Source organism: Sipha flava, unplaced genomic scaffold, assembly GCF_003268045.1.
Source record: "Sipha flava isolate LNK unplaced genomic scaffold, YSA_version1 194_pilon_pilon, whole genome shotgun sequence".
Lineage (NCBI taxonomy): Eukaryota > Metazoa > Arthropoda > Insecta > Hemiptera > Aphididae > Sipha > Sipha flava.
This window is the reverse complement of record NW_020272758.1, coordinates 126,155-144,090: the sequence shown is the minus strand read 5'-3', so window position 1 is coordinate 144,090 and position 17,936 is coordinate 126,155. Positions and strand designations below refer to the sequence as shown.

The following is a 17,936-nucleotide window of genomic DNA, read 5'->3' as shown; positions in this document are numbered from 1 at the left end:
GACGAGGTCTAACCCTGAAAAGCTCGGCCGCGGTCACCAGCAACAGCGATCCTATATCTGTCCGAACACGTTACACCCATGTTGTTCCTCAGTCTCAAATATCACACCCGTGTTCATCGATCTAATCGTTTTTCTTTTATTTCCGTATAACCAAGGCGAAACGGTTACACGAAAAGTCTTGCCAGTAGCACAACACCGTACCCTGAAAATACCTAAACTTTAGTCGTATTTAGTTCGGTCGGGGCAAAGAGTTACGATCTAACTGCTTTCGTCCGGGCTCGACTAAGAATGTTGAAACGCAATGAAAACGTAGTCGTAGGAACAATGTAAAATATTGCTATAACAAATGTAGCGGTACATAAATATAGAATGGAAAAACGGGACGGTACGTGATTGCGGTATTCGATTCAAGTCATTTTACGTACTTACAAACTTCGATGCGCGCATGTATTCCGATTTAAAAATTATCGGTCGTCCCGAACGCGTTCATTTTTGCGGTACGCTGCAGCAATCGTACACAATGTAATGGTGTATGCGAACGAAGGATATAACGCGGCAATCAAATCGTACTCATGTGACATTATGTATACGATATAATGTATACGCGTGTATTATAGCACTACTATTACATATACATATCTCCGAGAATAATAATAATACGCACGACAATAACTGCGCGCGTATTACATGAAATCGATCCTTTTGTTTTGTTCGCGAGCACCGACGACGTCCGCCAAGGATGTTCGACGTGCACACACACACACACACACATACACACACATATATATATATATATATATATATATATATGTATGTTTGTATGTATGTGTGCTCACCGCGATATTATATATTATACATACGTGCATATTTAATGTAGAAATATAAATATATGTTTATACACCGACTAACAGATTATTATTGTTTATCGTCGTTTGCAGGTCACGGCGGTGTAAATCAACTGGGTGGAGTGTTCGTAAACGGTCGACCGTTACCGGACCTGGTCAGGCAAAGGATAGTCGAACTGGCTCACAACGGAACCAGGCCGTGCGACATATCCAGACAGCTCAGAGTTTCTCATGGATGCGTGTCGAAAATATTGTCCAGGTAATAATAATAATGTGTTTTGTAATTGCGAAACGATTTGTGTATACGAGTGGATCAGGTGCATCGGTGATTCCGATCTGCTGCAAATCCCTTTCCATGTACCACAATATTATTCCCGATCTTATTCAATATTCCATCATGAAACACAACATAACTCTTAAGCCTATCGGGCGTTAATTCAATAAATAAATAAAAAAAAAAAAAAAAAAACTAGAACTAGAAAATAAAACAGAACTAGACTATAAAGAGTTTGAGTACACGTCCGATTATCTTACTACATTACAATTAGTTCCCAATAGGCAGTCCATGGAATTCCAAGGTTTCTACAGTAACTAAGGTTACAGTAAAATATGTCTCAAATTAAAAAAAATCTTAATAATTTATTTTTTTCAAAATCACATACAAAAAAAAAAAGTAATGAGATGTACACAAAGCGTTCACGTGGATTAATACTAACTCGGGACCATTGCTCTAAAAATCGTGAATCCTAATAGATTATAATATATGATATTATCATATTACGACGGTATAACGACGATAAACTGCAATTTTAGTCCCACAGATACAAACTCACGTTTGCATTCGCGATTGCGACGGTTGTTCGCTGCACTTAATTGACAAATGAATTGCGAGATATTTGTTTTGTACTTTTGGAACATTTTTCGTGTTGTCGACTTATCATAGCAGTGCGATTCATATTGTTTACCCCAGGATTAAAAACCTTTTACATTATAAATGGCAGTCGCAACTTTTTATATCAAGGACGATTTCCTTTCTCTTCTGGTGTACACCGCATCTGCGAATGTGTATAATGTACAGTATACGAAACGCATGTATACAAAACATTTTTTAGCAATGTCCAATTCAATATGAAACAATTACCATAGTACACCGGAACCAAGATAATGGATCTACTCTTTCGAACCTCGACCGCAACCCGATGTCCACGGGTTTTCCCTCGCTTCCGGTTCTTCCCGTGACAATATCGTCCCCGTATAACAATAATATTATATTATACGTATATATATATATGCTTATTTTTTTTTTTTTTTTTACAAACGTACCCTAATAAAATATAGAAGAGGTCGTAAAAACCATGTCGCCGCTATTAATTTTTATGTTACTCTCCGGTTCTCTCTCGTCCGTAGGCTTTATGCGCAGTGTACGTGAATCTTTTTGCCATTTATTTTTTTTGTTCGCGGAAACGGGTTACGCGTGCCACCAGTATTACATGCATTATGCATTAAGGCACAAGTGGACCTACCGAAAAAATAATATTAATACTATCAAGTACGCAAACTTCATTTCGCGTCTGTATGTGTATATAAATTGCTTGTACCAGCCGCACAATGCATTTATTCTGCAGCAGAATCGCCCGATTCGAAAATCTATATTTAAACGCGATATTATAACCTACACAACAGTATGAAAACAGTTTAGTCGAAAATCGAACACGGATTTTTCGATCTCATTATCGTTGTTACGGACGCGTAGACGATCTGGTCAGCCGTCATAAACGTAAGCGTTATCATGTTGAAATCCGCATCAGGATGCGAATCGGTTAAAACGCGATCGAATACCTCGTACGGTAATCGTCCTTTTCCCTTATACCGATGAATATAATTACATATTATTTATAATTTAAGTAGTATTATACATAATATAACGCATTCGAGATATCAAAGTTTGACATACCGTAGTTGCGTATCGTCAACGAATGTTGAATAAGATATCGACTCCGGTTCAATCTCATTTCTCTTCCGTTGCAGTCTTCGTACACATTCACACATGGCGCCGGGAGTAACCGAATTGGTTCCCATTTAGCCGAATTGGTTCCCGTTTGAAAAAGGTATTTTATAAGGTATAGCCGAATCTGTTCCCGTTTAAAAGAGGCATTTTATTAGGTATAGCTGAATTGGTTCCCGTTTGTGTACAGGTAAAATAAGGACAATTTTAATTTTTAAAATAATTTACTTACAATGTTAAAAATTAAAATCCAGCGGGCCAGTGCATAAAGAGCAAAAAACAAAATTTTAAAAACTATATTTATGACATAATAATAGTCACAATTATTATATCTATAAGATAGAGTATAGAAATATAGAAGACTATAGATTACTAGAGACTAGCAAATTACAAGCAAACAGGAAAGAAATAACAAATACTTAGAAAATTGTATGATAGATTACATTAATGAGAAAATTACGAGAATTGAATATTTAAAGAAAGTTAGCTTCAAATTTGCAAATCAGTGGTTTTAAATTGTATTTATTATATTTTATTATTTATATTTTGTATACCTAAGTGATGACTAGTTGACTTTCAAATCAATGATTTAAAATTGTATATATTTTATAATTTTTTTTTTTTAACACACATTAACGCACATTATTAATCAAACCTACTTTTAAGTTGACAGTCCTAAGCCTATAAAATTAAAAAGGAAAATGTGCGTAATTAAACGGGAACCAATTTGACTATACCTAATAATATACCTTTTTCAAACGGGAACCAATTTGGCTATACCTAATAAAATACCTTTTTCAAACGAGAACTAATTCGGCTATACCTAATAAAATAACTTTTTCAGGTGGGAACCAATTCGGTGCGTGGGTTTGGATCTCGGGAACCAATTCGGTACCAGCCATGGCGCCGACGTTAGCGAGCGAGTAACTTAGGCAATTGTCTAGTGCCTCGGACTTGAAACGAATTCGAGGGCCCAAAACTTGTCAAGTTAAAACGGTTAGATATATTTGGGTGCAAGGAAATTGCCTCGCAAAAGATTGCAATGACAACACACACACACACACAGTCCTCCCAACGACGACGCGAATTTTAATAACATTAACCGCGGTGCGAACCCGCGTATATTATACGTATATATAAACACATCCTACAACGGCTTCTGGAAAATGTCACTGTCTGCGCGCGCGTGCCCGGGCTAAGTGCAAAATTGAGTTAGCTATATACACCGCAGCGCGCGGCGAAATTACACATTATTATTATACTGGGGTCGACTGCGCAGACCGCGGCGGCAAAAACAACCGTGAAAAATTGTTGTACGCCCCGCGCGCGAACAATGCGACTCTCGATTATGATTTCTGACCCAAAAGGGTTATGATACGCCACCGCGCGCGCCAGCAGGGACCGTATATAATATTGATAAATTCGTTGACGCTGGTGTACATGTACGCGCGCCCGCGTTCGTTTTTGACGACATTCGTCGCGGCGGGGTCGACCGGTCGCGACGGTTTAAATTCGTATTCATATGTTTAATGAACTGTGCACACGGCGCGTCATTGTACCGCGTGAATATTACTATTACATTTTTGAGCTACGCCGTCTTAAGGTACGGGTCCAGGCCGGGGCCTCGGAATTTGAAGGGCTCCAAATTAACAAAAATCGCATTATGTTTACAAAATACCATAATTTTATATATTTTTATTTTCTTTAAATTACGAGTAATAACAGCTCGTAATAATTATTTATGTTTTAAAAAAATATGAGTTTCAAAATGTTTTAGGCCCCAGGACCTTACGTGCTCAATCGATTCGTAAGACCTGTCGCGTTCTTTCCTATAGATTTTATACGTATTCGCGGGACAGCTAATAACCAAATCGGTTCTAAGAACCGTACAGTTGCCACGTGTCATACAAATATTTTTCAATACGTATCGTTATTGTATATTCATACGCACATAATCAGGCGATATAATATATAATATATATTTGAATACTTCTGCTATAATCTCCGTACTTTGAAATTTCAACTTCGAAAACGATTACATTTTTAAAACGACTCCGCATTGATGTTCTGAATTGAGATTTTTTTTAATTTTCCGTATTTGACGTCGTACAGTTTCGACCGGATATCTAAATTCAAAAGTGATTACGTTGACAAGAAAAAGAGCGCATCGGCATCGGTCGGTTCACTGATACACTTGTCCGTCCGGTAAAATAAATTTATTACCTTTGAATATAGATAAATGTTATATTATATCGTATTCCCATAGCAAAAATCCAATTTTATCTATCTATAATATTGAACTTAGTCCACTTATTAGAGTTAAATTAATCAAAGATCTTGGCATATATTTAAAAAATGATCTTTCTTTTAAAACTAATCATAAAATGATAATTAATTAAGCGTTTAAAATGCTAGGCTTTATTAATAAAAATACTAAAGATTTTTAGTAATCCATTTTATTTAAAAACTTTATATATGTACATCTTTTCTTTTTCTAGAGACTCTCTACATCTAACTCAAGATTATATTGGCCTTGTTCCCCTTTCACTTAAATGCAAATTAACTCATATAATGTTTGTTTTTAATTTTATCAACTATAATATTGTTTGAATTGTTATCTGAAATTGGTATTCTAATTTCATATAAAAATACATGTAATTCAAATGTATATTTAGTATCTTAATATAAAACTAATGGTGGTACCAATTAATTTATCTCTCAAGCGTTAATTTTAGCTAACAAAATGTGTACACATTTGGATATATTTTTTCTTTCCCGTAATAGTTTTAAAGCGAAATCAATGATATTACTTAAAAAGATCCAAACAATAGAAAAGTAGAAAATAACAATAATAAAAAGAAAAAAATAATTAAAATTAAATTAAATATTTAATTGACGTTTTAATTTTATTATTTTTTGACGATACAATTTATGGATGGTTTTTTTTTTTAATTTTGTATCTAGCTATATTATTGTTATTTACCTTTTAGTTTAGAATTTTTATATATCATACTTTTATTATTATGTTATTATAATTATTTTTTTGTCCTAATTCTTCACTTATCTATATAGTTATAACATTATTATCAATTTTTCTTTTAGTTGTTATTGTATTGTTTAGTCAGAATATGTTATTTTAATTTACACTTTGTAAGAGAATAGATCAGATCCTCGTTAATAAATAAATAATAGTGATACCACGGTAAATATCTTACATCACCACGTCCGAAAAACTCACAGGACTCCGTACAGACGATTGATATCCACCGAAGAGTACCTGTAGATTTCTAAATTTCAATAATCGCGTTGAACGGCGAAAAAAATAAATACCTTTTGACGTCAAGTTCTCTCGGTAACCCGTTATAAATTGGATAAAATTACGCCCTCGCCACCCGTGCACAGTTTTTTCATATTTCCGTTCCATCGGGCTTACGGCTGTCGCGCATACATCGTCGGCGATCATAGTGCAACATAATAATTTTACGTTCAATTGTCTGCGTTCTATACGCCGCGCATGTGGTCGTAAATAAATGAAATTATTTTTAATGTAATTGCAATTACAATTTACACACGCATTCGTTGTATAGGTATAGATTTATTATCGTAGTGCTGGGCTGAGACGAGCATCGTCGTCTTCGGTGACGGCGCGAACGCGGCCAAAAATATAATAATGATTACTATTACTACTACTACTACTACTACTATTATTATTAATATTCCGAGTGGCGGAAATTTTTTCAGAAAAAAAAAATTACTGTAAAATCTTTATATGTGATTCGTATATTATGCGCGCGCGATGTGCGGTGTGTGCCGGATCGTATTATTTTCGACTCTCGTCGTGATTTTGGCTCAGGTGTAGACATTGACAAACTGCCGTGCACTATAAATACCGCTTTGGGTACACGCGTAGATTTTGGGGTCGAAAAAACATCCGCGACGCTTTCGAAACACAGTTCTAATTTAACGACTCGTTTGTTCCAATTAAGCCGCTTTAAACTTTGCGTTTTTAATGCGCCGAGACGTTACATTGTCAACACACGAGATCACCGTGCGGGCGTCGGTGGCGTGTGTTAATCGAACCGTTTTGAGCAAGCGTTGATTTTATTTTCGACATTCGATTCTTTTCTTAAAAAAAAAAAAAAAACACCGAACCCAACCGTTGCGTATTTACGCTTGCATTTTAATACTTGGATTGAAAACACTGACATTATAACTTATAAGTTCCACGCTGGGAATGCAAATGTATACTTTTCAGCGGACACCGCAGTCAGTTTTAAAAGCACCGGAAACAATGGTCGGACCTACATGAATAGACTAAAATCTGCATTTTCTATACCGCGAAACGTGAAAAGGACGAAAAATAAAAATAAATAAATAAATATTACAATCTTCCTCCGAACACAATGATAATAGATAATGTTATGTGCGTACAGTATATGTGTTATTAGTATAATAAATAATCTCAAACTCCTTTGTTTTGAACGGGATCGTGTCCCGGAAGTAGGGCATCTTCATATGCATATAATGACCAACGGTCATTTTCCATATCCCGGTGACGACCGCACCACATCGCGTGCAGAAGGCCTTTCATATGGTAAAAAGGACATTGTTTTTTTTTTTTTTTTTATCGCGCGGAAGTGTGCCTTTTGCAGAAAGCCAAATAATCACCACGAACTGAACACGTGCGTGCGCGACCGTATAATGTATTGTGATACAACGTGTTCCGTAATCGCAATGCATGTAACATTAATGTTATTCCGTTTCGGTTTTTCGCAGATACTACGAAACCGGAAGTTTCAAAGCCGGCGTGATTGGAGGCAGCAAACCGAAAGTGGCCACCGCGCCCGTAGTGGATTCCATAGCAAACTACAAGCGAGAAAACCCGACGATGTTTGCATGGGAGATCCGAGACAGATTGTTGGCCGAAGGCGTTTGCACTCAAGACAACGTGCCCAGCGTTTCGTCGATCAACCGGTAAGCTTTACCTATTACGAACCAATCGCTTTGCGAATGATTGTAGAAAAAACAAACCCCACATAAAAATAAACGCATTGTGATATATGTTGTACGAGGAAATACAAATAATATCATATCAGAGATCATATCTATGATCACTATGACATTAATTATTATGCGCTCGGTAGTTAAAATACGATTTACAAAAATGTGTCCAATTTTTTTGTTCTTTTACATACGCGTTGACATCGTAACAGCCCATATGCCGTATAAACATCGGGTTTTTTTTCCCTTTATTTTAAATTCAACAACTTGTTTGATTAAGATAAAGACCACTGAGTTATTACAGTAACTTGATCGAGGGGCCATTAGAGATTACATGATTAGATGGTGATAGAAAGCAATAACAATAAAAAGGGTGTAACGCCCAGGGATTGGAATAGGAACGCACGAGAGGGGGCCGGTTTTAGTGTATGTTTTTATTAATCGCAAAGTAGTAGGACCGACTGCACCCGTGGGATTCGTATAGGCGTTTTAATAAAACTCCTTGTACCGTACACATACACCGTCGCAGTGCACATCAAGTAGGCACTACTTCTGTTGCCGCTACTGCTGCTGCTATTATTGCGGCCGAAATTGCGAACAATATCAAACAGAACTCTTAACTTTTGATGTCGACACGGTTTCGCGATCTGTCGTTAAAATGTTAATGTTAATCACAATGCAAATATCACGTACCTGTATTAATATAGCTGATGCAGAATTGCGTGCAGGTGGTAGGTGCGAACGAATCAAACGCGAATTCTTAAAATTCGTCATGGAACAGTAAGAAGGACTTGGAGAGAAAACGACAACGGGTAATTACGTAATGATTTCTCGTCGTCGTTGAGAAATATCCGATTCGAATTACTGATAATATCTATTACCTACGTAGCTATATATATATATATATATTTATATGTACTACGATTATACTATTTTTCTTTGTATACACGTATATACGTATATATTAAATTATTATGTATAACAATTATTTTGATTATATCACCATTGAAAAATCTCAAACGCTAAACATTTTCATCCGGAAGCCAAATAACTCGTACGTTGTGTATACGCTGTATTATGTACATTCAACGATTTTGTTTTGAAACCATCATAATTTGTATGTATACAGTTAATTATATTTTATACAACATAAAATTATTTTTTTAAGTACCAAATTTTTCGGTCAATTTTTCTATTTTCTTTTATCAACTACTTTTTATTGCATCACTCTAACGATTTATTTGTTAGTCATTTAATTTACATAATATCGATTAGATATTGTCGTACTGAACTAATAATTTTTATCTTCCACTTTTAAAATAAGTAGTTACATAAATGTAGTAATAAATGTACGAAAGCAAAATATAAAGTATATATTATTTAAATATTTTAGATAAATATTATATTAAGAATTAAACATATTCTAATAACTCTACCAATTTAAAATACAATAAATTTAAAATTTTTTATCACAAGGTTTTAATTTATTTAGTTTTGGTATACCTAAATGATGTGTGCAAACATATGCATTAATAAAACGTTATTGTAATACGCTTACAACGAATTGTCAAGCGTTAAAACCTTTACGGTTGATACATAATACAAGACGTTTAAAAAAAAAATTGATTACGTGACAAATAATTTAATTGTATTAATATCAACATCAATGTAGAAACAAATGTAAAAACCGCGGTTGGATGTATATATACATAGACGTACTATAGTACATGTAGCAACAAATATAGATATTTTATCATTATTATTATTATTAATATTATTACAGTAATATATTAACAGTGAACGCCCAATCAACTATAAAAATACACGTGCAATGACACCCCTTGTAACGCGATACACTATAAATGTTCAACGACTGCTGTACACGTCTCTATTTAAAATATTCATCGTCAAGAGAACCCACCCCGACCGGACCCTTGAACGTCAAATAATACACACAACACATTACAATGTTTAAGCTTCACTAAACTCGCATTGTTATCGATCATCGTCGTCGCGTTGTCGTTTACGGCGCGCGCACAGTCCTCGATCTGGTCCTGGACCCTGGTCGCAACGCCGCCGTCACCGGCGGCTGTTAATCATCGGCGGCCCTGCGGAGTCGAGACGGAAGGACCGGCAGCGCACATCTGTTGTGCAGCGAAAATCACCGGGTCGTGTTATTATTATTAATATCATTATCTTGATAGAGTCGCGCGCGGAAACGCGCAACCTGTTGTGTTCCGTGCGTTTTTCACACCCTCGCGGAGCGCAGTCTTTTTATTTCACCCACACGGACGCGCGTATACGGCCATTTATCATTTCCGTGCGATCGAGCCGAAAAAGGCTAATCCGAAAACGATAACACTTTGCTCACGCGGATTCGCGATGACTCGATGACTCAATGACCCGCACCGGTCGTCACGTCCCTCTCGTTTCCAACGCATTTAACAATATACGAGTCAGTCCGAAAATAACATTTCACAGTGGAAAGTCTCACAGCCGCCACCGCCACCGTACATTTCTAACCGTTTAAATCGAGCGCGAACGTTCAAGTCAAAATATACAGATGCGATTATTGCGCAAACCGTGTACACGACAAATTCTCGGGAACGAGCCCAGTACTAATATTATTATTGCCAACATTACTTTTGCAATTATTATCGATATTATTAGTACAACTTTATCAACAAGTATGTGCCGAGCACGTTTATTCATACGCGCGTTGACAAAATCGAAAAGAAATAATTGTTGTATTCCGAGACATCGAAAATAATATATACGCGCGGGCGTGTGTAAAATAAAAGAAAAACGCTTTTGTGGAACGTCGTGTGTTGTTTATATGCGCGTAAGGGACCGGCGAAAAAAGACGTGCGCTGGATTCTTTTCGATATCGATCTTTCTCCCTTCTTCGTTTTCTCTTTCTTTCTCTCTCGCTCACTTCTTCCCGACCCTTTGAGAATCCACATACACATACACACACACGCACCCGTTGCCATCGTCGTCGTCGTCGCTACCACCACCACCATCGTCTCCTCCAACCGAGTCACTTTCCTTGCGCCCGCGTATACGTGTACGTAATATACTATATCGTGTATTATACGTATACATACACCGAACCGGCCGACTCCATTTTCGACCGGAAAACCCGTCGAAATCATTACCCCTTCGGAGATTTTTGTGCGCAACATCACGGAGGGATCTGCTCCGCTACAGTCGAACAACTTGACATAGTATAAACAAATGTGTGTGTGTGTGTGTGTGTGTGTGTGTGTGTGCTTGTATGCGCATCTTCTGCACTATTGAACAGCGTTCCTACATGTATACAATATAGTATAATATCATTGACAAACGCGTCGTCTGTGCAATGACGACTGCAGCGTATCGTACACGTATAGGTACTGCGGTCGCGGTCGAGATAGCTATCTACCCTCGAGGAACCTCGCCCTCCGCTGCGGGTTGTGTAAAAACGCTCGACGACACACCACGGCCGATGGCTAATTGAATGTGACAAATCGACCGGTCGGCCATCGGGTGGTGTGCGGCGGATGAGTAGATTGCTTAAGTAGCGATCCAAGATCGTTATCTGCGCCCCATATGCCGGGTCATGACGTTGTGCTGCTGCAGTAACCCAGATGGTTGTGCATAACGTATCCGATGACAGAGCGACGCGAAAATTTAATTATCTCGTACATTATTATATTGTTATTATTATTGTTACTGGAGACGGATCGATAACGGCTAGATATAGCAGCAGTATCGTTTTGTTTTTCTGGGTTATTTTTCCTTCCCCGTTTCGCCCCTCCGTTACTTTTTTTCAAACGCGCGTTTCGTGTGCGCCGAAATTGGCCGCGGGACCAGTATGTAATGGGCGAGCAGGCGGGAGACAATGAAACACACGTAAGCATAATGGCGTTCTCCAATCTCCCCACTTCTCTTCTCTGGTCACAGGAAAACCACAGATTTGCCACGGTAAGCTGAACCCGCGTCATGTTAAACACTTTAACAATGCTATACAACCGCAAGCGTCACACCGCAAAATGTGTCCTGTGTCGCAATAATATGGCTGAACGAGTATGTGTTCGAGTATTAAATTCGGAAATTTTCATTCTCTCGTTATTCTGGCACGTGAATATGGCATTGTAGTATAGACACATGATTTTGATGTTAGGAAGAATGTTGAATCCTTCGAGTTTATCCGTAGATTAACATGGTACGAACGCATTTTACTCGAAAAAATTGTAAAATAACGCGTTACTCTCGTAAATATGTACATCGAATAAATATTCGATACGGAAATGTTAAATTTTGTTAATTTTACACTGTTTGAAGCCACCAATACATGCATTTGAATCAGTGCATTTTATAAGGAATTTTCACTGAGCGACAAAAAATGTTTTTCTCAAAATAGACAATATATAATACCATAGTACGATTATAGTATTACACGTTTGTTTCGCATTATTTCTCCCAATTTTTTAAAATACTGTCGACAGAGTATAATCACTAGGCAACATTTGTGTCGCCTAGTTAACTAGTTAAAAAATGCACTGATTTGAATGATAACAAAAACATTTTCTGTTACATCTGTTTTTATCAATACGCGTACTTGTATTGTTAAATACAATGTTCACAGATAAATCTGAATATAATAACACAGTTCGGAATTCAGAACGAAATAATTTATTTTAATCTTATAAAAAATGTTAGCAAAAATCGATATTGTACATCGATCGAAAATCAAATACATAAAAATCTGAACGTCCGTTTCGAAATTGTTTTTTTACAACAACAATGGATCCGAACGTCAAAAAATAATACATTTCTAAATGTTCTTGAACGTATATACTCGGTACAACTGGAGAACTAAAAAACACACAGTTTTTAAAAGAGAGTGGGAAAGAAATAATGAGTGAAAAAGAGAGGAAAGGGACGTGATTTTTTTTTTAACCAGCCATAAAGGGCAAATCCTATACGATCGTGGTGAGCTAGAGGGTAGGTACCCGTGAATGTAATTCCCCGTGTTATATTTATATATTATGAAGTACATAATAATATATAATGCCAGTATGTTTGTGTGTGTAAGTGTGTAATGTGCGCCTGTCTCTGGTGGCTTGTAGTGGCGGAATAACGACGGAGACGAGTGCGACGACGAGGGGTCGCTCGCACCCCTTACGATATAATCATAATATAACGGCAATAATTCCACCCTGACGTCGAGTATCCGGCCAATCGGACGTGGCAAATACCATTAAAACGCGACCAATCGCATCGCGCGTACTTTTGTACGCCGCGCAACGGTAATATTATTAATATTATTATTATTATTATTATTCCAACGCTGTTTGAAAGCCCTCCCCGCGTACCCTGCACTTCGCTCCCGTCACTGTTGTTGCTTTGCTGCAGGTCTGAAAGCGCGACGAACAACTTGAAAAACGCGAAATTAACGAGATCAGACAGGGCGCACCGTCGCCGTATGATCGTTTTTAAGTAGGGTAGATCATCCGTCCGAATAGATAACGCGACAATAAATAATATTGTTTAACGTCATCGTCCCTACTTGTTTATGCGTTCGTACACATGCAACACAAATAAAATGTTTAACAAATATTCATTTATCACGTCAGATGACACGTATAGTTTTATGTACCGCAATGCCCATCGTACGCATCGCGGTGCAATGGTATTGTATAGGTATTATTATTATTATTATTATTATTACAGTGTAATGTTGTATCGTCTACAGACCGATGGATATAGTGATCGATTGGAAATCGATATAAGCCCGCGAGAATAAATAAAAAGTACAACGGTTCAATTGGTGTAAACGAACGTTTTACTTTTTCTTTGACGACGTTATTTTCGAGATAATCACCTAACCGCGAAAAACCAATTAACCCGGATCGCGTTTGCATCCTAATTGTCAATTAACAGCTCGTAAACCAAAACACGAAGCAAAATTTACATTATTGCTGACACCGATTTCTAAATCATTCGACAAAGCTGACGTTTGGTTACAACAATAATCTTATGCGATTGACGTTGTTGCGCGGCTAGTGTTTTTCCAATTTTTTTCCTCTACGGGCACTTGAATCTAGGGCATGCATTGGTATGCATACGAAACGATAGAATACTATATCATTTGGATATCGGTAACGATTCGATTGTTAGATGTTATGTTGTTTTTCAAAACGAAAATCGAACTCTTTTACCACTTGTTTTTCAACGCAACTATTGAATAATAAATATATCAACACTCGTTCTGTATAGCAGTCGTGCCCAATATACGATTTTATTACAAAACATTTTCGCAAATCTTTACGACCCACAATATCGTTATAATAATTACGTTGTCAATTAAAACGATTTCAATATCGTGGCTTTGTTTGATTTGGTTTTACTTTCTCTTGTTCGCACACAATTCACGCCTTAAAACGCGCCCAAGAAAATTCTTAATCGAAGTCGACCGTTTGACTTTTATTTGGTACACTACATCAGCCGATACATCGGATTTATATCGATTTTTTTATACTTAAAATGTGTTTGTAAGTTTATGAAACCCGCTATAAACGATAAAAATAACAATAATAAAGTTTTGCGATATAGCGATAATACATAATACATGCGTATTATAATGTAGTATGCCATTATGAAATAAAATTTGGAGGTTTTTTGTACGAAAAACTTTGCATTTGTTACTTTACAGAACGGTAAACACGTTTCAACATCGGGACTTAAAATTCATGCGGCTTAATTTTTAGAGGAAAATAAACGTTTTAAAGTCATTGAACATTTACGTTTAACTTTATCAGTATACGGAAAACTATTTCCTCGTATAATGTGGAAGTTCGGAGATTGAACTAATTTTTTTTAAGTAAAAATCGGAACACACTATGTATTATCTAAAAGAATATATAACTTTTATTAAAATTTTGTTTTACCACTTAATATTTATGTTTTTTATTCAACTTATTTGTTCGATGGTAATTTAATACTGTTCTATTTATCTATTAGTTTTTTCTGATAATTATTCCGATAAACCCCGCTGGAAAAATAAATGTTCAATTCAATAACAATAATAAAATATATAGAAACTAAGAAAATATATTTTATATATTTCTAACATAAAATATAATATAATATAATATAATATATTAATTTATAATACATTTTTATTTTTATATATTTCTTATGCACTTAGAAAACTAATTATTTATAGTATAGTATTATGTGATACAGTTATAGATCGTGAGCCAAACGGTCATATGATTTCGTTTAACCCGAGGCCATCATTCAATTTATACGTCTTTACTGCGTTGATCAAAACTTATCTCTTTTCTACCAACACACACACACACACACATACACTCATCAATTCCAACTACAAACATTTGAAACGTGTGAAAAAACTGTCGATACGTAATAATCTTTTACGAATCGCATCCAGCTTTCAAGCAATCGGCTTGTAATATACAATATTATATTGATAACGGTATAAACGCCGGGAGTGGAAAACCAATATAGTGCGTTACACATACCCCGTCTCGCTCCGGCCCCTCGCCGTATGCCGACTACGCGTGCGTGTCAGCTCGTGCGTTTCGAGAGGCTTTTCTCGGGCGAAACGTGCGCCGGTTTTCCTGCTACAAGTGAAACTTTTTACCGCGCGGAAACACGGTCGGCGAACATTGCAAAGCGATCGTGTCTTTCATACGGTAGTGTTACGTCGTCATCGCGAAATATACGTTTATACGTACACGTGCATCCGTGTACCGTGATGGCGCACCCCCCCTGAAATCAATCAAAGGGTGGTTTAATACGAACCAAGCGTCCCACTTACTTTGCGTCTTAAGGTAACCTAAATTTCCACCGGTTTCACTCTTCTCAGCTAAAAAACATCTGATCGGCCCGATAAAGATATTCGTACACGTGAATCATTCCCAATCATTGAACCGTATACCGTACAGTAGGTGAAAATAATTTAAACGCGCGTGTTCTTAATAACTAGCGGTATCAGCGCCTAACATTTATTCATTCGCATCTAAATCGTACCGATCTCGTTCGTCAAGCATTTCATCCGTCATTAAAATCTTTTCACCGCGGAATACTCGAGCTATTCAATCGCGTCTTTTGCGAAGCGAAAAATGGACCTTGTCGCTAGTCATTTTTGCAGGAAACTTGGCTAGTAATGGTGTTCGGTGAAGTTTATAAGTAGACGGAAAAACGAGTGGGTCACAGGTGATAAGAGCGTGGGGGGAGGGGTATGCTGATCGGGAGAGTCAATTTCTGGCCGCCGCGTGCACGCGGCTCGCTACTTTCGCACGCGCAGCCGTATACGTAGGTAGGTACTCCGGCGCGCACGGGAACAACGAGCAGAGTAATAATTTTATAATGTACGCCGGCGGCTCGGCCCTGGCAGGGACACATTGGATGCGCGCGAGAGCATCTGCCGGCAGGGACTCCCCGCTGCTGTGGATCGCATTGTCCACCGCTCGATTCCGGACTCCGAGTACATTATGCAGTCGGTTTGACTTATGCGTTTTTTTCTCGCGTGCACGCGACGGCTATACAGTACTCGTACGACGACGACAACGAAATCGACTGCAACGGCAAACGACTTCGCTCCATCAATGCGCCATTTGCACAATAAACGCGCGCGTACGCGGTTCATACAATAAATATAAAAAAAAGGGGAGAGACAGGGACGAGCGACATGCGCGCATGTGCGTAAGTATGAGTACGTGCCCCCCTCTTGTCGATGACACGGACCCTAACTCTGCAGTAGTTTATATTATTATTATTATTGTTATTATTATTATACACTCGATGAACACCAGCGGTTCAACCCACGCGAAAACTTCGTTCGCAAAAACGCGTATTATTGATACCCGACGCTGCAGCGTACATTATTATGTTGTACGAGCACATAATAATATACACACAAATAACGTACGTGGATGACACGTTTAACTTATACAGGCTTTCAACATTTGTCCGTCCCTTTAACGCTTGCATAGAGGAACTAACTTAAACCTATCTGATTTTAACGACACAGTGTCAGATAGCAGTGGCGTGGCAAAGGTGTATTAGTTTTGAGCGATTGGTTTTCAAAATTTGAGGGTAGAACGGCGAGTACTAGCAAACCGGGCTTAATAATATAATATTCAATATTGTAACTTGTAAGACTACATCGTCGAGGTATCATACATTAACTAGTATGCGTAAGAATTACGAACAATTGTACAAATATAGGCATATTTTGTAAATATAAATCGTGTACATTTTATGCTTTAATGGATTATATAAACCCGTCAGTGAGAGTGGAGGGCTACTTTATACATATTTTTTTGTCTTCACCGAAAATTCATAAGTTCAAAATGCCACTGGTCTATAGAGATTAATAATTTACATACAGTCAAAGAGGCTGCGAAGACGAACATTATTATGCCGTTTTACTATTCGTTTCATTTCCATAGTTTTAATAATTGATGCACTTAGAAAATATATAATTATAAAAACAAAGACATTAACACAAATACAAAATGTAAACTATTAACTTTCGCATTATTTGCATTACAATGTTATTTCTCAACAATGTTGTAACGCATTTAAAATAATGCAACCATGATTATTATTCGAATAATGATTGTGAATTATATTACTACTACGGCAGCGAACCATAATAGGAGAGTTTTAATTTTTTAACAGTCTAATTCACTATAAGTCAAATAAAAGCGCTGAATTTAATGTTTACTATTAATTCATTAGAAGTGTAAACCATTAAATGTTTACTATAGGGTGATTTTGTATTATTGTTATTTTTTTTTTTTTTCGAACCTTACCTGTTGATACGCGTCCGGTCACGCGTTATTTTCTGTCAATAAACAAACAGTGAGAAGTAACTCCGTTTAATTCCGACCCGTTTTGTTTACCAGCCCGTAACAATTTTTGGGAAAACGTGTACAGCTGAATAATGTATGATTGTCAAAAACAAAAGTCTAAACCGGCCATTGTTCATTGCGTTGGACACACACACGTACCCATAAACACAATAAACGGCTAAACGAAATCGTAATAATAATAATCGAAATAAT

At 37.0% G+C, this 17,936-nt stretch overlaps 1 protein-coding gene across 9 annotated transcripts in view; it reads left to right on the top strand.

Annotated features, from left to right (window-relative positions):
• The window catches only part of LOC112681655 (paired box protein Pax-5), a 77,260-nt gene that overhangs the window by 49,119 nt on the left and 10,205 nt on the right, over positions 1-17,936 (top strand). For all 9 annotated transcript variants that reach the window (XM_025551920.1, XM_025551923.1, XM_025551922.1 and 6 more), the window contains 2 exons: positions 939-1,104; positions 7,627-7,824. In XM_025551920.1, the coding sequence (XP_025407705.1) occupies positions 939-1,104; positions 7,627-7,824 (364 nt within the window). The remainder of the gene's footprint in view (positions 1-938; positions 1,105-7,626; positions 7,825-17,936) is intronic.